Source organism: Mixophyes fleayi, chromosome 4 (assembly GCF_038048845.1).
Source record: "Mixophyes fleayi isolate aMixFle1 chromosome 4, aMixFle1.hap1, whole genome shotgun sequence".
NCBI lineage: Eukaryota > Metazoa > Chordata > Amphibia > Anura > Limnodynastidae > Mixophyes > Mixophyes fleayi.
The window spans coordinates 49,423,487-49,446,388 of NC_134405.1; the positions used below are offsets into that span (position 1 = coordinate 49,423,487).

At 41.4% G+C, this 22,902-nt stretch overlaps 1 protein-coding gene across 5 annotated transcripts; it reads left to right on the plus strand.

Moving 5' to 3' along the window:
* Positions 1-611: 611 nt before the first annotated feature.
* ASF1B (anti-silencing function 1B histone chaperone) lies at positions 612-16,527 on the plus strand. Of its 5 annotated transcripts, none has more exons than XM_075206905.1 (5): positions 612-1,026; positions 5,227-5,372; positions 5,638-5,753; positions 13,560-13,736; positions 15,185-16,527. In XM_075206905.1, the coding sequence occupies exons 2-5, from the start codon at positions 5,264-5,266 to the stop codon at positions 15,383-15,385; spliced, it is 603 nt and encodes a 200-aa protein (XP_075063006.1). In that variant the 5' UTR covers positions 612-1,026; positions 5,227-5,263; the 3' UTR covers positions 15,386-16,527. The 5 variants fall into 5 exon arrangements, with proteins under 5 accessions (XP_075063006.1, XP_075063005.1, XP_075063004.1 ...); XM_075206904.1 differs by lacking the exon at positions 612-1,026 and adding an exon at positions 3,967-4,059; XM_075206903.1 differs by lacking the exon at positions 612-1,026 and adding an exon at positions 4,133-4,513.
* The last annotated feature ends 6,375 nt before the right edge of the window (positions 16,528-22,902 follow it).

Genomic DNA, 22,902 nt, shown 5'->3' on the forward strand with positions numbered 1-22,902 from the left:
TCAGGTAGGAAGAAGATAGCCAGTCTTTGCAGTCCCTCTTCTCCGCCTCACAGTTTTAGCAATTTGGAGGGATCCTTAACTGCAGCCAATTCAGCTTTACTGATCCAGACCTAAAGGGATAATCTTCAGCGGGTAACAGCCTCCTAGACAGCCTAGTGGGAACATTAATCCCCAACACTTCCTGGTAGTCAAATCTTCCAGAGGTCAAGTCTACAGGACTCCCTATGGCTTGGGTCACTGTGCTTTAACCAGGCATCAATTCCCTTGGTGATGGCGAGAGCTCCCCTTTCTGACTCTCCAACTGGCAGCTGATACCTTCCTGGAGCTGGATAAGGACAGAGGCTCTGTCCATCCACTAACATAGATGAAAGAAATCTTAGCACAACATTGCATAAAAGACATCTTGTCATGCGCCTACGCACTGACAGTAGGTGCAAAAGGCGGGCACCTGTAAGCTCCGATTGCTAGACAACGGGACGTCTTCTTAATTCCGGGTTCGGCATGCGCGTGCGTCCCTGGGCAACAGGGACATTACCCAGGGACGGAGGTTGCTGGGCAACGGGGACATTAGGCGGCTTCCGGTCGGCTGTCAGCGTCTCTGACCGCCGACAAACCTCCCAGAGTTTTCAAGCTTCATTTAGGGGTTATTTATAGGATGGCTCTGGCACCACTAGGGTGCCAGAATATTGGTTTCACCCTGCTCCAACTCATGTTTGATTGTTCCTGTTCCTAGTGTTTTAACCCGGCTATCTATTTCACCTCCCTGTGGATCTCACTTTGTACTTTTGCTGCCTGTTTGGTTTCCTGACTTATGGCCTGCCTCTTACTATTGTTTGGATCATCCCTTGTATCTTGCCGCCCGTTTGGTTCCTACCCAGATTGACTGACTACGCTTTGGTCCACTCCATTACTATGCTGGTGGCTGTCTCTGAGAAGCACAACGACTACGCGCCTCCTTGTTTAGCTGCGACAATACCAGCTACTAATTCCTTTCTGAGGGACAACAGAATCACCCAAGGAATAATTGTGAGTTTTATTGTCAGGCAGTTAAGCCTTCTTTAAATTACCACATTTTTAACATAGAGGAAAGAGAAATTAAAAAAACAAGGAAGGAAGAAGGAAAAAGAGAAGAGTTGGGAGAGAGGAAGTGGGAGAGCGAGGAGCGGTGTGGCTAGAACCGCAATAAGGAAAAGAGGAAGAGTAGGGAAAGAGATACAACAAGAAGGACATTGTACCCGCTTTTAAGTAAAGGGACCACCTGGCTACTTCTTAATGCCACCTTGCTGGCAACTTTTCTGGGGAGAACACTGTTAACTCCTCATGTCCCCAAATGGATCATAATATATAAGTATACAAATATTACAGCCAAGATGTGTATCTCATGGGTTGAATACTTTTTTTTTTTTTTTTGGATGAACATACTTCTAAATGATATAGTGAAGAGCAAAATAAATGATCAAACCTATAAAATGCACACTTTAAGAAAAAAGAACAGGAAGAAAACAAATGCAGAGTAAAACAGTGATGCGAAGCTCAAACAAGATGGGGTGCAATGGTGATGCTCTCATTTAAAAAAATACTTATAAAAACAAAAAACACAAGCAAGTTCTTCAAGAAACGGTATTAATAGAGTAGCTGTCGTACTCTGGAGTGCAAGGAACACAGTACTTGATGAGGATGTCTTTTGGGTTCAGCTGCAGAATGCCCTGAAAATTCAAAAGCTAATTTCTTTTGCAATGATTCTATCAGAATCAGTCAGCACACGTCTGTCAGACCAGACAAGACAGACAAACGTGAAAGAGTAGAAAAGCTTTCTCAATCCGGGCAAACCTACAATTTTCAGAAGTTTAATAAGAAAGGGAAAATAAACAATCAGAAACAATTGATTGTGATAGGTTAGAAATCTGGACTGATGAGACAAATTTTCGTGATGCGACAATGATTTTATTGTCATTTCTAACAATTTATTATTTATATAACATGAACAAAAATTAAAAACAGTTTAATGTATAGAGTAATAAATGTGTCATTACTGTCTAACTACTTAAACAGAACACATATTATAATCCTGTATCCAAAATTAAACTCATTTAATTTTCCTAAAGTAGCAATGTGAATTTATATCTGTAGGGTGCTAACAAAATATGTATTGCATACATTCCATTTTTTACCGACTTTCCCGATTTAACTTTTCATGTCTTCAACAATTACCAAAACCACTATATTCAGTTTTGTTTTGTTTTTTTACATTTTTCTTTCTTTTTTCAAGCATGCGAGATACAAATTTTCAAAAAAAAATTCCTTGTTCAGATGTTCCCTGACGCAAGATAGTGCCAGACGAATGCATGGCTTACACCTCCCATGAAAGGCAGTACCAAGAGTTAAATCCTGATCCAGATCAAATAATAGCGGCTATGTCAGACCCTTGAACTGGTATAAAATGCCCTGACCTGAAACTTCACTGCTTTTTATGCCTGCATTGGTTCCCACAGTATTGGTTTCTGGGTATCAGGGGATTGTACAAATTAGTGGCCCTTATCACCTGAGGATGGTAGTCTCTGCCTCTAGTCCTCCAGAACCCCCTGCTACTGATGACTCCCCAAAGTCTGGAGCTAAGGGGCGCAAACCTTGTATAATAAAGGGGCATAATCACTATAGATATGGGCTACCCTTGAATGTCTTTTTTTGTGTTCTCCAAAAACTCCAAGCTCACTGCACTTCAAATCCAGGAATCACAGTACTGTTGGGTCCCGATTAGGTCATTCCACATCAAATCAACACAGGGTTTCAAACTGACTGTTTCAGACTGAATTTAAAATTTGGTATAATAAATGCTGCCATGGGTGTAAAGAAAAAAAAGAGGTTTAAAATTAGAGCTTGCCCAACTCTCTAGCTTAATTAGGTGATCTACAAATGCAATTTAAAAAGCAAATCTTTCTTAAAGAATTGTCTTAAAGGCATATAACTTCAAAACCAGTGTACATATCAGCCTAAGATTTGGGGGGTTTCTTTACACCTATAGAAGCATTTATAATACCAAATTTACCTGAAATAAGAGAATGTTAGGTAGAATTTTTTTAAAAATTGTGTTGATTTCATATGGAACTGGTTACGATTAAATCCATTTTACATTGGGTCTATTGATACAGAATTTCGGGGAGTCCTCCTGGAAGAGGAGGCAAACCTGCCGGAATCGCTTAAATTCACGGCATTGCATGGCGTGAATTTCAACATTTTCTAGTGGGGGTGGGGCAATGGTGACGCAATGACATCACCATGCCTCCTCCTACCCACTGTCACATGACTTCTGCCCTGGGGATCTCCCAGGTAAGAAGTTTCGAAAGTTGGCATGTATGGGTAAGAGTTTCATGTGACTCTTCACAATCTTATGTGGTAATAATAAGCCTGCCAACATCTTATGATTCTAATTCAGGGCATCCTACACACACTTCTGAAGCTGCTTCCACCTGCTCATAAAAACAACCCTCCATTGTTATATGCACCAGTTACAGGTGGTGGTTGTGTAAAAGATAGGGACCAAAAACTGATGTGGCGCAAAATGGGTTAAACTTGGCTACAACAGTCATTTCTGTTAGATACATAACTAACAACCCAGTAAAACTGTTGACCATGAGTGCATTTCTCTAACATGTTAGTAAATATATTTCAAGAACACTTTTCTTCATTACATAGAGGCTGAAAATTCTCTAACTCTATGATGAGCAATACAAGTATGTCGATAAGATCCTTTTTTGCAAAAGTATTACTGTCAGGGCCATACATGCATACGTTTGAGAGGGGTCTCTGCATTCACACTCCATACCAAACCGAGATTTATATATCCCGCCAATCATCACCACCCACCAAAAACATGGCCGCTTGTCCCTGCGCTGGGACATAATGTAGCTAGCATGGTAATACAAGGAACGCGCCTCCCACAAAAGGCTCCGCCCCCAATAATAATCACAGCCTCAGCGCGCGGGGACGACCGTCAGTCAGAAGGAGGAAGCTCTTCACCCGCCAAACGCACAAAAGCGTCCTATCCACGCAAACGTTAAGGTACATTGGCAGCCATTTTTCATATGGGCACTGTGCGAGGGCGCACATCTATAGACTAATACAGCCATGACCCGGCACACATAGACGGGGGGTTACTAAAATTTCCTGCTTTAATACCCACTCCAGTTGCCTAACCTTTGCCTGCGTTAGCCAACCTCATCCAACGCCGTCGAGTGACGCCTCTCACACCTAATTGGTCAGTGGGCGAGTCCGCTGCCCCCCCTCCTTGGAGTGTGGGAGGGAGGCAAGGAGATAGAGGGCAGGACTGGGGGAGCGCGCGCTAAAGGTTTGGGGTTGGCGATTTGAACGCGAGGCGCCGGCGCGCGGGAGACAAACGGAGAGCGGGAAAGGTGCTGCGCGCGCGGTTTATCTAGAGCACCGAGCGCGAGACCACTCTCCCGGGCAGTCGCCGGAGCAACGGACGCAGAGCGAGGACCGAGACGTCACCGACCCGGTAACCGTCACCTGCACCTGACACCCATTGTGTCCTGACCGGCATTAGCGGCCGTGTGTACTTTATGTGTGTTATACCGGGGTGATCTCACGTTCCCGTCCACTCAGTGTCCAGCTCTGTCATGTGACATCTGTCTGGTACATTTACTACATTTTAAACTCTCATTTTTGTCTAGTTATATGTTATAGTGGTAATTACAAATAGTCATCACATTTCCAAGCCCCTGGCCATCTACAAGGCACAATATTTCATTTTTATACATCTCCACATGATCCTGTTTTTTATTATTATTTATAGAGCACCTGCATGTGCTGCAGCGCTTTACAAAGGTAATAAGGATATTAAAGGGCAATGGGTTTTTTTTTCACAATAAATGCATGTATTTTATTTATATTATATTAATCTTTTATTTGAGATGGATAGTTATTATAAATATCAGCCATACACTTCCTAAAATTGTAATGATGTGGGCCACTGATTCCGCAGCGCTGTACAGAGAACTCGCGCACACATCAGTCCCTGCCCCATTGTAGCTTACAGTCCAAATTCCCTAACATAGACAGACAGAGACTAGGGTCAATTTTGATAGCAGCCAATTAACCTACCAGTATGTTTTTGAGGCTATATAAATAAATGGTGATGATCTCCCAATCCTTGGTAAATCCTGTAGCATTTCTGACACAGTTGTTGATATAAATCTGTTTATCCTCTAGTGTTTGTACGCAGTGTGTGGACGTCCTTGGTGGTATCATGGCAAAGGTACAGATATTGAACATGGTGGTTCTCGATAATCCCTGCCCATTCCGTAATCCTTTCCAATTTGAGATCACCTTCGAATGTATAGAAGATCTACCAGATGGTGAGTGACCCATGTTCATTTCTGTGCTGTAAATGGGTGTTCTAATGGCAAATGTTTTGCATGACTCATTTTTGGCAGTAAAATGGGGTACTATGAGATCAGTTTTTGGTTTTTTTCAGTAGTTTTGTTTTCTAGAGGGTATCGTTCTGTTCTGTCATTTGCTTTCTTCACTGGGTTGGAATTTGATTTAAAAATGTTTGCTTTTTATCACTATATTGCCCTGTTTTATTTAAACCATCTCCGGTGAACTCCTCTGTTTTCACAGACCTTGAGTGGAAAATAATATACGTGGGTTCAGCAGAAAGCGAGGAATATGACCAAGTCCTGGACTCAGTGCTGGTAGGCCCAGTCCCTGCCGGGCGTCATATGTTTGTGTTTCAGGTAAGAAACAGCTTGCCTCCATTATGCCTGTTTTATGAAGTTGGTTCATGTCTTGGTTATAGAGCTGTGATGGTGCACATCATAAGTTACCAAATGTATCAGATCTGGACAAACACTTATTTGTATCCTTAAGGGTATGATAAAATAAAAGTAGATAAACACATTTACAGGGTTTAACAATTGACTGCAGCATGTATGCTACTTGTTTTTACTTTCCTTATGACTATTGTTTACTATGGATTGTGCAAAGTGCAGTTTCTTGAACTATGAGAACTTGCCAGGTACTTAAAGTGACCAAGTAGTCTGTACACATGTGCGGGGTGGGACATGGTAGAGCAGATTTGATATGTTTCCTATATTTGTACACATTGACCAACAATTTACATATGAATGTTTTAATCTCGTGCTTATCAATTGTGGATGAAATGCCCATGAGGCAAGCCCTCGGTGGCCATGTGAACCACTGTGTAACTAACACACAGCTCAAATTAGACAGTGTCAATGGTCATGTGTGCCCACACTACACCTTTCCTAAAGTAATATATTGTAGCCTGTTCCGTGTTGTAATTAGAGAAGTTTCGTTATAAAGTAAAAATTAAATGTTGACCTATTTCTGAGTTCATTGGTACCATATTAGAAAGTCCTATAATTTATAATTAAACATTGTTGTTTGTGGATGATAAAAATGTGTAACAGAAGTAACGTCATGCACTTCCCCTGTGCCCAGTTTGAATACTCAAAACCCGCTATGGTTCCTAACTATTGTGCTGGGTCTACCTTGTTGCATGCCTCCACTCTACCATTGAGTGCCCTTGTCAGTGTCTGTATTGGATTCGGGCTCTGCGAGAATGCGCAGGGGAATAGGTGAGGGACTAGAGGAGATGGCGCAGGGGAGTAGTTGAGGCACAGGGGAGGAGACGGCGCAGGGGGAATGGGTGAGAGGGACAGGGGAGGAGATAGGAGAGACGTAAAATGACTAGAGACATCTTAAGAATGGAAGCAGCAGGGATGCAGCCACTGTTTTGAGAAAAGAAAATAATGGATGATAGTAGATAAGGATAAAATTGAACTTATAGAAAAGGAAATTATGCAAAATTAATTTGAGACGAACAACAGTAAGGGAAGCCTGAAGCAAAGTGGGAATCAGTGATCGACTACGAGGGGTGCCACATGCACTTGGGATAAATAGGGACTATTATGGAGATATTAGAGGAAAAGTCAATATGGCTGTAAGTTTAGCGTAGGGACAGAGTGGAGGCTACATCAGCAGTCATCTGAAGACACATGTATCTACCGACACTAGACACTGCTGACAAGCAGTGGATACTGGCATAGAGTAAGTTTGCGCTCAGAAACTGCTGAAAACGGGGAGGGGGGGGGGGTATGAATTTAAAGTTGGCCACATGCTACAATATGGGGCATCTGACGTGATTATTTCTGCTCTTGTGGCCAAAAAAAACAAATGCAATGTCTAACATTTATCGTATTGATAGTTTGGATCATAATGTCATGATGCAAAATGTAGGATCGTTACATCAGACTGTGAGCAGTCATATTACATAGTAACATAGTTGATGAGGTTGAAAAAAGACACCAGTCCATCAAGTTCAACCTATTTTGGATCTCCTGCGATCCTGCACTTATATTTGAAATTAATCCAGAGTAAGCAACCGCCAATCTGTTTCAATTGGGAAAATCCCCCCAGACTCAATATTGCAGTCCTATTTTTACCCTATATCCACTACTATCCTTCATTTTAAATGAACGGTCGTATCCCTGGATACACCTTTCCGCTAAAAATTTGTCTAACCCTTTCTTAAACATATCTATTGAATCTGCCATCACAACCTTCCCTGGCAATGAATTCCATATCTTAACTGCCCTTACTGTAAAGAACCCCTTCCTTTGCTGGTTGTGAAATTTCCTCTCCTCTAACCTTAGGGGATGACCATGTGTCCTGTGTATGGTCCTTGGGGTAAAAAGTTTCCATGAAAGCTCTCTGTATTGACCCCTAATGTATTTGTACATAGTAATCATATCTCCCCTTAGACGCCTCTTTTCTAAAGTAAACATGCCTAAACTGGCTAACCTTTCCTCATAACTTAATGACTCCATACCCTTTATCAATTTTGTCGCCCTTCTCTGAACCCTTTCTAGATGAGGTCTTACCAACGATTTATACAGTGGCAAAATTACACTGTCTTCCCATCATCATCATCATCATTTATTTATATAGCGCCACTAATTCCGCAGCGCTGTACAGAGAACTCACTCACGTCAGTCCCTGCCCCATTGGAGCTTACAGTCTAAATTCCCTAATATAGACACACACTCACAGACAGACACATCTATGCCCCTTTTTATGCATGCCAATACTTTGTTTGCCCTTGCAGCTGCTGCTTGACATTGAGCACTATTGCTAAGTCTACTGTCTACGAGCACTCCCAAATCCTTTTCCATTATAGATTCTCCTAAATTAATTCCATTTAATGTATAGATTGCGTTCTTGTTTTTGATCCCTGAATGCATAACCTTACATTTATCTGTGTTAAACCTCATATTCCATTTGGCTACCCAATCCTCCAGTTTATTTAAGTCCCTCTGTAGAGAAGCTACATCTTGCTCTGATTTTATTACCTTACAGAGTTTAGTGTCATCTGCAAAAATAGAAACTTTACTCTAAACCATCACCAAGGTCATTAATAAATATATTAAAAAGGAGTGGTCCCAGCACGGAACCTTGAGGTACTCCATTTAAGACTTTTGACCAATTAGAAAATGTTCCATTTATCACAACTCTCTGTTCCCTATTCTCTAACCAGTTTTCGATCCAAGTACAAATTTTGATTCCTAGACCCAGTTCCCTTATTTTGTAAACCAACCTCTTGTGTGGCACTGTATCAAAGGCCTTTGCAAAATCTAAGTAGACCACATCTACTGTCCTGCCCTGGTCTAAGTTCCCACTAACTTCCTCGTAGAAACTAATTAGATTAGTTTGACATGGCCTATCCCTCACAAATCAATGTTGATTCCCACTAATAATTTTATTGCGTACCAAGTAATCCTGAATACTGTCCCTTAAAATACCTTCCAGTAGTTTCCCCACTATTGATGTCAGACTTACAGGTCTATAATTCTCTGGTTGTGATCTCGTCCCCTTTTTAAACAACGGCACCACATCTGCTATTCGCCAATCCCTTGGTACTGAGCCTGATGAGATTGAATCTCTGAAAATTAAGAATAGCGGTCTAGCTATTTCCGAGTTTAACTCCATAAGGACCCTTGGGTGTATGCCATCTGGACCTGGAGCTTTATTTATCTTAATATTCTTCAGTCGCCTTTGGACTTCTTCCTCTGACAACCAAGTATTAATTAATGGCATGGTTTCATTTCCATTTTTATGTATTACTCCTGCCATTTGTTCCTCTCTGGTAAATACTGAAGAAAAGAACGTGTTTAATACCTCTGCTTTTTCCTTAGTATCATTTATCAATTCACCCATCTCACTTCTTAGGGTTCCTATGTTATCTTTTTTAATCCTTTTGCCATTTATAGACTTAAAAAACTTTTTGGGGTTTGTCTTACTTTCTTTTGCAACGTGCCTTTCATTTTCTAATTTAGCCAATCTTATTTCCTTTTTGCATGTTTTATTACATTCCTTGTACCTATGGAAGCACTCCTCTGACCCTTCAGACTTAAACAATTTAAATGCACGCTTCTTCCTTTGCATTTCTTTCCTTACCTTTTTTTTTAGCCACATTGGTTTCGACTTAATTCTTTTACATTTATTTCCCATAGGAATGAACTTATACGTATATGTTTCCAACAACATTTTAAAGACGGCCCACATTTCTTCCGTATTTTTTCCTTCAAAGGCTTTGTCCCAGTCTATGCTCTTTATAGACTCCTTTAGCATATTAAAATTTTCCTTTCTAAAGTTTAAAGTCCTAGTTGATCCCTTATACTGTTGTTTCTGGAAACTAATTTAAAATGAGACCATATTATGATCACTGTTTCCCAAGTGCTCCTTTACTTGAATATTTGATATTACGTCTACGTTGTTTGTTATTACTAGGTCCAGTATAGTCCGGTTCCTAGTTGGTTCCTCTACTAATTGGGACATGTAATGGTCTTTTAGCGTGCTCAGAAACCTATTTCCCCTAGCTATACCGCAGGTCTCAGTACTCCAATCAATGTCCGAATATTTAAAATCCCCCATAATTAAAATTTGTCCTAGTTGTGTAGCCTTTTCAATTTGCTCTAGAAGTTGGGCTTCCTCAATCGTACTAATATCTGGCAGTTTATAGCATATCCCTATCAGCAACTTCTCTGAACTTTTTCCTCTGCTGGATATTTCCACCCACAATGCCTCTATATTATCACCAATATTCTCGTATATAACTTCCTGAATACTTGGTTTTAATACTGGCTTAATATAAAGACATACTCCTCCTCCCCTTTTATTTACCCTATCCCTCCTGAAGAGAGAATAGCCTTCCAAGTTGACTGCCCAGTCATGTGTATCATCCCACCAGGTCTCCGTAATACCTATAATATCATACTGCTCATTCATTGCTACTAGTTCTAACTCCCCCATTTTACCTGTCAGGCTTCTTGCATTTGCAAGCATACACTTAAATACCTAAGGGAGGCAATAGACTTCTTTGTGCTTTAAAAAGGGCCACTCATCGGCTATGCTTCCCTTTCCCCCCTCTCCACCCCCTTGACTCTTGTTAAATTCCTCCGTACTACTCTCAATGTCTATCCCATAAATACTTGCCTGCCCCTCCACCCGGAGCCTAGCTTAAAATCTCCTCCAACCTTCTAACCATCCTCTCCCCTAGCACTGCAGCCCCCTCCTCATTCAGGTGCAATCCATCACGACAATAAAGATGGCAACTGACCGAGAAATCAGCCCAGTGCTCTAAGAATCCAAAACCCTCCTTCCTACACCAATCTTTTAGCCATGCATTAACCTCCCTAATCTCCCGCTGCCTCCCTGGACTAGCGCGTGGCACAGGTAGTATTTCCGAAAATACTACCTTGGATGTCCTTGCCTTAAGTTTGTGACCTATGTCCCTGAAATCATTCTTTAGGACACCCCTTCTTCCTCTAACTTGGTCATTGGTGCCAACATGCACCAAAACCGCTGGGTCTTTCCCAGCCCCTCCCAACAATCTGTCCACCCGATCCGCAATATGCCGAGCCTGAGCACCCGGGAGACAACACACTGTTTGGCATGCACGGTCCTGGTAACAGATTGCCCTATCTACCTTCCTAATAATTGAATCCCCTACCACCACAATCTGCCTGGGTCCCTGAGTAAATTTGGTCCCCTTTATGCTGGAGAGACCATTTCCCTGGTTGCTAGAGGAAGCAGTCTCATCCAACTCTACCAATTCTGAACTGCCTTCCACAGTATCTTCATCCAATCTGGCAAATCTGCTGGGATTGTGGTTAGCTCAGAACTGGCCTGCCTCTTCCTCCCTCTGCTACCCCTAGTAACTGTTACCCAGCTGCCTACCTGTGCATCCTCCTCTGTCTCTGCTCCACCCTGCTCAGCTAACGCATCAACGGTGAGCTGTAAACTCTGCTCCAGGTTGGCAATGTCTCTCAATGTTGCAATGGTCTGCTTTAGATCAGTTACCTGGGCTTCCAAAGAGACCAATTGCTCACATTTCTCAGAGGTATAAACCTTGGAACACTTGCTCCAAGTGTGCATACATATGACAAGATATGCATTGAGTGAGATCATCAAGCCTGCTACTACTCATCTTATTATGGCTAACCTAACTTCTTATAGCCTCCAGTGAACTTGAGTACTAGCCTTTGCTAGCCACTTTCCAGATTAAACTCCTTACTGGATCTAACTCCACACTTTAAACAAAAACAGCACTTGAAATAAAAAAAGCAGTGAAATCACAAGCTCAATGAAATCGCTTGCTACCTCTTGTTAAATAGAGCTTGCACTAACCAGCTGTATCAACTATGCATTTAAACCACACCCACTAGCTCTAACAGAGAGAAGGAAAAAAAGAAAAGAAAAAAGGGACACTTAATAAACACACAGAAAAACGAATCCCGTTCAATAAACACACAGAATAATTACCCAAACTATATCACTCTCTGACCACAATAACAGGCCCAAGTGGAAACCGGAAGTAACCGGTCACTGTACCTTGTCTCCTACCCATGCTATCCAGCAGTGAGTGCGCCCACACAACTAGGTGCATTGCTGCTTACATGGTTACACACTGTTATAGCACTGATAGAAACCGGGTGGAGTATGAAAAGTCGACAGTCCTAATATCTGCCTGTTCTTAAGGTTGACACAGGTAAAATGTCTGCAGGGTTGTAAGGTCGACTGTCAAAATGTTAAGATAAATCATTATATTTAGTACGGCAATAAATGAGAACCAGGAAAATGAGGGGGAAAAAAATGGCGTGTCCCCACAAACAGCTTAACCAACCTTTATGCTACCAGCCTATACTGGTATTGGGGAAACCAGGAGGGCAAAACATGTGGGGTCCCCCTGCCCTAATGCCAAACCAGCCCCAGGCTTGTGAGCACGGGACTGGATTACCTAGGGAGACTGGGTCTGCAAAAATAATGGGGGGGGGAAGGTGTCTGAGTTTTTCTCAGTATCTTGCCCCTCCACCCGTCAGGGCAAGATTTGGTAATTAACACTACTAGTGGAGGTGTGCTCAGTAAATGTGTTCACAAAATCCTCATGGAAATGCCACCATCAGAGTTCCTGGTGAGGGAAGTTCCAGGAGGGCTTTATCTTTTATTGAATGTGCCTTTTACCCCACCTTACTCACATTGGGGGAGGGGGGGGACACACCTGGTAGAACATGGTGCAAAAGCCTGTTGGAATGGTCTCATTCCCCCATCTCTTTGAATGGAGTGAAAGGACCTTGTTTGCTATTCCACAGTGAAAAATCCTAAAAGCACCTCATGTAGATATAACTGCAGTATGGTCTTTTCTAAGTTTTATTTTTAAAACCGATATTTTTGCTTTGTTTCATTAGAGAAACACAGTCCAAAACATTTGGCAACTTCTCCCATGGTCGGAGACACCATATATGCGCTTTATTCGCTGGCTGCACACATGTCCAAAAATGGAGTAAAATCTTTCTATGCGATCATTGCATAGGATATGAAGTGCCAGAACACCTCCCCAAAATGACTGCCGTTACAATTAAACACTTCTAGGATCTAGGGGTATAGCCTTTGAGTTTTTGGTGAAATTCTTTGGAATTGATGTTAATATAAATCACTAATGCTTCACTGCAGTGATTCCTTTTCATTACAACATGGTCAACTAGAGAAACGCCCACCTTTGTTAAAACACTCCATAATTAAAGTATACTATGGTATCATCAGTCCCTATTGCTGAAACAATGTGTTATTCTGCTACCGTCCTAGCAATTATCATTTAAAAGCCCTAAACCTAAAACAAGTTGCCTTTGTATAAAAGAGCTTACCCATAGCAACCAATGTGATTTTTTTGTGATTTTGTCATATTTCTAGTATTACAATCTAGGTACTATGTGTAACTTTTTTTTTTCTCAAGTTTAACTGTGACATGTAGATATTTGACTTTTCTAGAAAGCAACTTGTTTTATGTTTAGTTCTACTGCAATATGCTATGCTGATGTGTAGATTGAGGATGGAAATGTCTTTCTTTGATCATCTTAGTGAAGTTTGCTGTTGCATGCTGTACAGATCTAGAGAAAGGCCACCTAAAGTCTAAGCAGGACAGTAATAATTCTGGAAATAATATTACACTTTGAAAATTGCAGGCAGAGGCTCCGAATTCAAGCCTTATCCCAGAGTCTGATGCTGTGGGAGTTACAGTCGTCCTAATTACTTGCACATACAGAGGACAGGAGTTCATCAGAGTCGGCTATTATGTGAATAATGAGTACTCTGACCCGGAGTTGAGAGAGAATCCACCCTTGAAGCCAGACTTTAATCAGGTACTGCCCGTGTGTGATTTTTCTCTTCTGAATGTATGAATTTAGTGATGTTGGATAATAGACCTTTTACTGACCTGTCGGGAGCCTGCTTATCTGGTCACACTGCCATGCCAATTCTGTCCTAAAGTCCTAAATACCATGACCAATGTTGCCTCCAACAGATAAATCTGAGACCTTTTGTGTGCCCCAATCCTGTTGGTTGCCCTTACTTATTTCAGTATACATAGCTGTCTGCATATTTTACTAAACATTTACAGAAAACTAAAAGGAAATCCTATTCTCACGTTCCCTAGCAAGTTGTGACAAATGCATGATGTTGAATATTGGGTCACCAGGTTACAACTTTTCTATAGAACACAATTTTACAAAATATCATTCAGTGTTAGAAGGATTAACAAACGGGATGTGTTCCCTTTTCTATACCTAGAAAAAGAGTATTGTATGCAGTTCTATATGTTTATCATGTTAGCCAACACTTGGCTTTAAATAGTGCTATATAGATACATTGTGAAGGAGTCCAGTGCATTTTGGATAAAATTAAGTTTTGCGAAGGGGTTAATGCAACAGCCTGCTAAAATAGGGAAGTGGACTGTATCTGCAGATTTGATATGGCAGGCAGTGACCAAGGCTGTTGGCTAAATCAAAAAGGCAAATAGTCAGACACATCACATGATCTGTAATACATTGCAACTGGACCAGCTATAGTCTAAAATGCATGTGTATGCTCCCAAAGGGATTCGTTGCTTACAGATAATGAAATTTGTCTTGATTATGCACCATTGTGTGACTTGAAAAGACTAATGTAGCCACTAGATAAAAATTTCATATTTAAATGTTATATTGCAAATATTTGAAGTGTCCTGTGTTTTTGTCTTTCTGTCACCCTAGAATACATTTTGTAGACACTGCTCTGCACGATTTCTGGCTTTGTATCATTTCAAAATGTTGTAGTGTTGCAGTGGCAACGCTGTACGTTTATTGTACTAATAACCTATAGCTCCCATAAAGCCACAACATGCATCAAAATATCTCCCACTGTCACATCAGCAGACAGCCTTCACCATGTTTGGAGCTGGTAGTTTTGAAATCCTGCACATAGACTATAGCTACTAATAAGTCACCACAAAATGAAATGGGAGGGGTGGGTGAGAGTCCTAAGGCTGTGTACCAATGTCTGCTACCCAGAGTAACCACTGTAAACCATATTACCCTGACCAAGCATTGTTACATTTTCTAAATTTAGGTTCACAGTTATGTTGTATTGGACAATATGTATGTTTAGACCCAAAATATTTAGTGGAAGCCACTTGTTTGAAAATGGACATATCCTTTATAATGGTAAAGGTGATGGGAAAACGGATGCAGATGTTAGAGGGGGAGTGGTGTATCAACTGCAATACATATGTTGCTAGCAGCATAGCATGACATCTGACTTTCCAATCTTTCAGCTCCAGCGAAACATCCTGGCATCAAACCCACGCGTGACACGCTTTCATATCAATTGGGATAGTGCTAGCGAATCAAAGATGGAAGATATTGAGAATGTGGACCCTGCCTCTCACACTATGCTTCCCCCATCTTGCGGACCCACCAAGGGGCTCACTGGTGCACTTAACACAATCCCAGAGAATTCAATGGACTGCATATGAGTGCTGTAATGCTGGGGCATGTGAGCCTTCCAAAGGAAATCTGCTTACTAGTCACTATGCCCAGAAAGGAAAAATACACCTATAGACTTAAGCAGTGGCAGCTTCTGACTTGTGGTCTTTTTGATCACTACCAACCTTTCCATATTGCATGATGTCCTCGGACTCAAGTGTCTTCAACTTGAAGGTAATAAAACCCTATTACTAAAAGTCAGGTTGAGAGAAAATTGTCTAGTTATTCAGCTTTGAAGCTGAGGCCCCTTTTTCTATATATGCTTTTGTGGTCTGTTACTGCCATCTCTTGCGGTCAATATGGCTTTTGACAGAGGAAGACCTGGAGTGTATTTGCACTTGGATCTTTTTAATGGTAGATGTGATTCTACAACACCTCCCTTTCACTGTTCAGCAGCTGACTTTCTGCTTTGCCCTGGCAGAGATCATAGCTCATATGTCCATCGTGAAATGCCAAAGGAGATCTTCCAGTTGAGTTTGTTCTGACTGCAGTCCTTTGTTACAGCAGATATTTCTTTTCTCTGGGCACTGTTTTACTTCCTTTACACATGTGACACACTGCCATTTACCAAATCGTAGAGCAGCATTCTTGCAACAGGATCTTATTTTATTACACTAACACTTTTGTCTCCTGTGATTAATGAGTTATATATTGATGTTCATTGAATTGTTGTATTGTTCATGTTGTGCTTTGAGCCAAGACTTTCTGCACACAAAGGACTAGTCCCAGGAGGAATATATGTTCTGATGCACAGGGATGAATGCTTCAAAATGCAGTCTAATGTCGGTGCTATCTTCTACCAAGGAATACAACAAGCACTTGCCCACTCATTAAAGATCTTAAGCTCAAAGTGGCCAAAGCCACTACTTCTCTAAAGCGTGTATTTTCTCACTCCATGAGACTGTTCATTCACAGACTAAATAAAACCTCAGCTTCTACAGGATTTGGGTGCTTTATGCCACAATTGAAGGCAGATTTTCTTTTTTTTTGATGTTCCTGTCTCCAGCATTCTCATTTTGTTTTGTGGCACATTTTAAAAACAGCTGTAATCTTCAGTATGTATTTTGTTATTTTATATATATTTGTGAGTAGGAAGTTCCTTAAATAAAAGCACTTGAGCAGGGTGTACTAATGTAGTCTTGTACATGTAACATTAGACAAAGAGGTGAAGGGCTTTTGGATTATACATATTGTAATGTAATTGTATTTGCAGTTTGTGTGAATCTGTAGATGCCAATTGATAAATACAAGAGCTTTTTGTAATAACTTTTCCATGCTTTAGCACATATTACATGTGTGGCGTGAATACTTAATGTAAATAGCTGGGAAAGATACTCTTTCACTATGGTGACCAATTTAGGACATTTCTCACCCATCAGAGAAAATATACCTTTATTTAACACTTGTTTAATAGCTTTCTCTACTTGATTTCTTTACCAGCCAGACATTATTACATTGATCATGGTAAACCCAGCAACCTGAGGACTAAAGATTTGGCTGCTACCGCTTTCCTTTTTCAAAATAAACTAGTTCTCTGTAATAAACTTAATGCAATGAATAAGTTACTAAACATTCCTTGCCATAAAACATCTATATATTATAAGTAGATGTTCACTTTGAATATAAACCATGTCTTTAGCCTTAATAGAATAACTATTGGTGGGCTTCTAAAAATCCCTTCACTGTTCATGTATTATAGCAATCATCTAATATATAAAAGCCTAGCGGCGTGTGTGTGTGTGTATAAAAACTACCGGGTGACAGTGCTCAAGCTGCAGTGCCACCTGCTGGGCGGAGTTATATACTACACACCTAAATTCTTAGCATTATCTAATATATAAAAGCCTAGCGGCGTGTGTGGCGATGAAGATGACAAGAACCTTTTTAACACCTTAAGTAGCTTGATTTGACTAGAATGCATGAGTATCATGCACGGGTTAACTTGTTTATTTATATGGTGCTAGAAGATTCTGTAGTGCTTTACAATTGGAAACGATAATAAAACAATACTGAGTAATATATACATACAGAGGTAAGAGGGCCCTGCTCGCAAGCTTACACTCTGGGACAATAGTTTGATACACAAGGGTAAGTACATCATAATGAATATTTGTCCAGATAGAATGTAAAGGTTACAAAGTATTTAGTGGGCTGTATGCTCAGTCACACAACTATGTTGGTCAGAGGGTCGTTGCAATAGCCTTACAATAGGTGGTTTGTCTGCTATAAAATTGCCTTACATGAAAATACGTTTTAAACATCGTTTAGCATACTGTGACCGCAGAAATGGATCAGTTTGATATCCCTGTGGGTAACTGCGTACCAGTGCTACTGGTTTATAGCTATAGTGGACTCAGACTAATAGTTTGAGGTTTAAGTACACTATTGCTGTAATTTATTTACAATGGAGGGATTTTTGTTTCATTGTTGCTAATCACCCTTGCATAGCTTGGGTATATAGTTTGCTTCTGCATAATACATCTAGAAGGTGATAATATAAATTAAGCACTCCTGTCTTAATTGTTTCAATGCTGCTTGTAAGCACTGAGCTGCATGCTGTGCTTCGACCTGTCATAATTTGGTCGTTTTACAAGCTGGCTTACTGACTAGCAGAATGTGCCATCTTGCTGAATGGTAGACACTGTCAAGCTGCAGAGTGTTTGTCAGCTCAGGAGGAGGTCTGCTAGCCCAAGAGAGCATGTTAATATGTGTACAGTGTTAGGCAAGCTGGTGTGTGAACATGTCTTACTAAGAGGGGATACCATCTGCATGCACAGATTATCATGGTCTTCAGCATGAACAAAACAAACATGCAATTCAAAGTATATTGTCAGTTATTTAAAAAAAAAAAAAAAAACATATTTTTAACCTTTTAAATAACTTGTGACTATACAATCAAGTGCATAAAGCAAAGACAAATTTAAAATACTTTTATTAGTGAGCACCTTGAAATTATAAACACTTTTACGATTTGTTTCCTGACTGTATGCAGCCATGATGATCTCTGAGAGTGTGTCACTATGGAAATGTTCTGCTCTTTGGTGTGAGCAGGTAAAAATGCTGCACCAAGCACTGATACGGTGCTTAAAGCCTCATGTTTCATTGATGTCACTAGTTCCTAGTGAATTGATAGGTTGGGGTCTATGAATATTGGTTCAGCTAAAATAAATGGCTGCTACCTCTGTATACATGGCAGCTACCACAAAAGCATGCTCTTACCCTTACGAGGGTGGGGGAGTGGATCATGAGTGAATTGTAGTCATCGTAGTAGCAAATATTGACTGAATCAGTCTGAGGGGCAAAAAAGAAAATTGTCTACGAGCTGTTTTGTTCCTTTTTAAAGGGAGGGGATAGAGAGGCTGGACTTATTAAAGAGGGTGGTGAAATGCAAAAAATGTGTTTTAATTATGTAACGGGCTGCTGCAAGCTGATTGCATTTATCTATCCAGGGGCATTTGTAGTGAAAAACAAAAACTTATGTATATCACGTTCACACACTTGCCATTGTTAATGATGCTTGGGTCAAGTATATTTTCTGTAAAAGTCTCACTTCATAATTGGGGGGGGTTAACAACTTTACTCAAAGTTCAGCAGTTAAAAGTAATGACATGAAAAACAATGCATGTCCACATGCTCAAAACCTGAGTAAAGTAAGTAATGAACAATTGTAATAGAATTGAAGGAACATGAACATAAAGGATGTGTAACGTTTCGGTCCCGCAAGTAGCACCTGTTCCGTTACCCGCATGTCATTGGTTTGGAAACTGCCATGTTCCAGCATCAGACAAACTTCATTCATTTCATTCAGCTATACTCAGTTCGGCACAGGTGCAAATCCATTGCACTTCTGGACCTCCCTCCTTTTCTCATTGTCATTTCTAGAGCACTATTTAAACCTCCTGGATTCACCTGTCTGATGCCTGTTCTTCAAACTCACTTCCTGTAGCCTGTGGTTCTGGTTCCTGTGCTCCATGTGGATCTTCCGCTATTCCAGCCTGCTCTCAGTTCGTGGCCTGTGTTGAACCATTGCACCAGTACCTATCCTATTATCTGCAGTGTACTTCATCGTGACAGCTCGGGTTCTCTCATCGCTATCACTCAGCCATTACTACACCTGTGATTCCTCAGCTGTTATCACGGGTTACCTCCGCTACTTCAGTTTGCTTTCAGTCTCTGCCTGAGTTGAACTATAGCTGCTCCAGTACTACTATTACCATCTTCAGTGTACTTCATCGTGACAGTTCCAGTTCTCTCATCGCTATCACTCAGAGTCGTTACTACTATTGTGACTCATCAGCTGTTACCACGGGTCACCTCTGCTGCTGCAGTCTGCTCTCATCTCTGGCTGTATTGAACGCCTGCTGTTCCAGTACTGCTATTTACCATCTCAACTGTACTACATCGCAACAGCTTCCGTTCTCTCACCGCTATCACTCGGAGCCGCTACTACTGCATCTCATCTATTGTTGCTGGGAAAAATCCTCCCAGAGGAAGAGTTTTTCCACTTTCCCAGCCAGAAACCTCGGCCATGTCTGTATATGTCAAAGAAAATCTGCAGAGGGGATTCATTAGGCCATCTGTCTCCTGCCGGAACGGCTTTTATTGTTAAAAAGGACTGGTCTCTCTGCCCCTGTATTGATTATCGGGGTCTCAATGATGTTACGGTAAAAAAATCGGTATCCTATCCCTCTCATTACTGAGTTGTTTGATCGCATCAAAGGGGCCAAAATCTTCTCTAAACTAGATCTACGAGGGGCCTACAACCTGATCTGCATACGCTTCGGAGATGAATGGAAGACAGCGTTTAACACTCATGATGGTCATTACGAATACTTAGTGATGCCCTTCTGGGCTTTGTAATGCCCCAATTGTCTTCCAAAGTTTCATCAACGAGATCTTCAGAGACCTGCTCTATTCATATGGAGTTGTCTACTTGGACAACATTCTCATATTTTCCCAGGATCTTCATTCTCATCACCAACATGTCATTGAGGTTTTGTCTAGGTTGCAGAAGAACCAACTATATTGTAAGCTAGAGAAGTGCTCATTTGAAGCTACATCCATGCCATTCCTAGAGTACATCATCTCCGGATCTGGGCTACAGATTGACCCTGAGAAGGTTCGGGCAATCTTGGATTGGCCACGTCCAGCCACTCTTAAAGCAGTACAGCGCTTCTTGGGCTTCTCTAGCTATTACAGGCAATTTAACCAGGGGTATTCCACCATCGTTGCTCCCATTACGGCTCTCCCGAAAAAAGGGGTCAAGAACTGGACAGAGGAGGCCGTGGGGGCATTCATATTCCTGAAGCAAGCCTTCTCTTTTGCACCCATCCTCAGACAACCCAATCTTTCGCAACCCTTCTTTCTAGTGGTCGATGCTTCTGCCATTGGACTAGGAGCGGTACTCGCACAGAAGTATCCTCCTAACAGACTCTTTCCTTGTGCCTTTTTCTCCCGCAAGTTTCTACCCGCAGAAAGCAATTTTTACGATTGGAGATAGAGAGCTGCTGGCCATGAAATTGGCTCTGTCAGAATGGCGGTACCTTTTTGGAGGGGTCTCAGCATGTGGTTACCATTTTTACTGACCATAAAAATTTGTTGTATCTACAGTCTGCTCAGTGCCTCAACCCTCGCCAGGTCTCTGTTCTTCCCCCGGTTCAACCTCCATGTAACCTTCAAACCTGGCCATCTTAATAAAAAGGCAGATGCACCCTCCAGGGCCTTTAGCTCCGATCTAAATTCTGATCTTCCTCTGTCGTCCCATCCTGGATCCTAAATGTTGAATAGGACTCACTACGACTAATTCTCCTCCTCCTGGGAAAACATTTGTTCCTGTCTCTCTCCGGAAAAACTGCTCCGCTGGTGTCATGCTTCCAGATTCTCCGGACACGCGGGGTTTCTCAAGGCCTATGAACTAGTTTTCCACTCCTATTAGTGGCCCTCTATTCGACCAGACGTCAAAGATTGTGTAGCTGCTTGTAACGTATGTGCCCAACACAAAAGTCCTTGTGCAAGTCCTTATGGGTCCATTACAACTATTGTCCATACCCACTAAGCCCTGGACTCACATCAGTATGGATTTTGTTACTGATCTTCCATGCAATAAAGGATGTAATACCATTTGGGTCATTGTGGACCACTTCTCGGATATGGCTCATTTTGTTCCTCTCACTGGTCTACTGTCCTCATCAGTTCTTGCTCAACACTTCATAAAAGAGATTTTTTGACTGCACGGTTGTCCCATGGAAATTGTACCTGACGGGTTCAATTTACCTCAAAATTCTGGCGTGCCCTCTGTAAAACCCTGGGTATACAACTCAATTTTTCCTCGGCTTATCACCCACAGTCCAATGGCCAAACTGAAAGGGTAAATCAGGATCTGGAGACATTCATCAGATTATTCTCTTCCGCCTCAAGACAATTGGATTGATCTCCTGCCATGGGCCGAATTTGCACATAACAATCTCTTACATGAGTCTACTACTGCTACTCCATTCTTTATTGTTACTGGACATCATCCGCTGCTTCCCAGGTTTTCTCCTCTCCCACCCACCCATGTTCCGGCTGTTGAAGATACTATCCGTGACTTTTCTTAAAAAGACCTCACGCTATAAAACCTTTGCGGACAAGAGGCGCCTAGCAGTTCCAGCACTCAACGTGGGAGACAAGGTCTGGCTATCTACACAAAATATCCGTCTCAAAGTTCCATCTATGAAGTTTGCCCCTCGTTTCATTGGACCCTATAAGATACTTCGGGTCATCAATCCAGTATCATATAAACTTCAGCTGCCCTCTTCCCTCCATATCTCCTTCCATGTTTCTCTTCTCAAACTACTCATCATCAAGTTCTCCGTTCCAGTTTCCACTTCTACTGTTCCTAAAGTCTCTCAGCAACAAGAATTTGAAATTACACAGATCCTGGATTCCAAGGTTTCCAGAGGTACCACCAAATACTTGGTACATTGGAAGGGCTTTGGTCCTGAAGAACGCTCTTGGGTCAACGCTTCCAATATCCATGCTCCAGCTCTGCTACGAAAGTTCCATGTGCAGTTCCCACGGATTTGTAAATCATATAAGGATCAACCTTATATAGTCTTTGGTGTAGTAATAAAGATGAAACAACAATGGCAGCAAACACGAAATGTCTCCTTCGATCTGCGGAGCTGGAAAATACTTTGTCCATGTAAATAAAGTCCAAAAGTTTAGTGTGTTTAAGGATGGGAGGCAGATAGTGTAGTCTTAGATGGGAGTTTATCTCATCACATAAATAATACTTCACATGAAGTATGAGATATTTGCCTGAGTGTGAAAATACTCACAACATGATATTGGGGATGGGAGATTTACTGAGAAGTTCCCTTATAGACGCTAGATATTGGAGAAGTTACTGGAAAACTTGGAGGACACTCTATGTCTGAAGTGCAAATAATAATCTGAAGAATCCCCGGTATCGTGACAGAATACAAAGGAATTCTAGTCATAATGAGGTCTTTGGAATGCAGGCAGA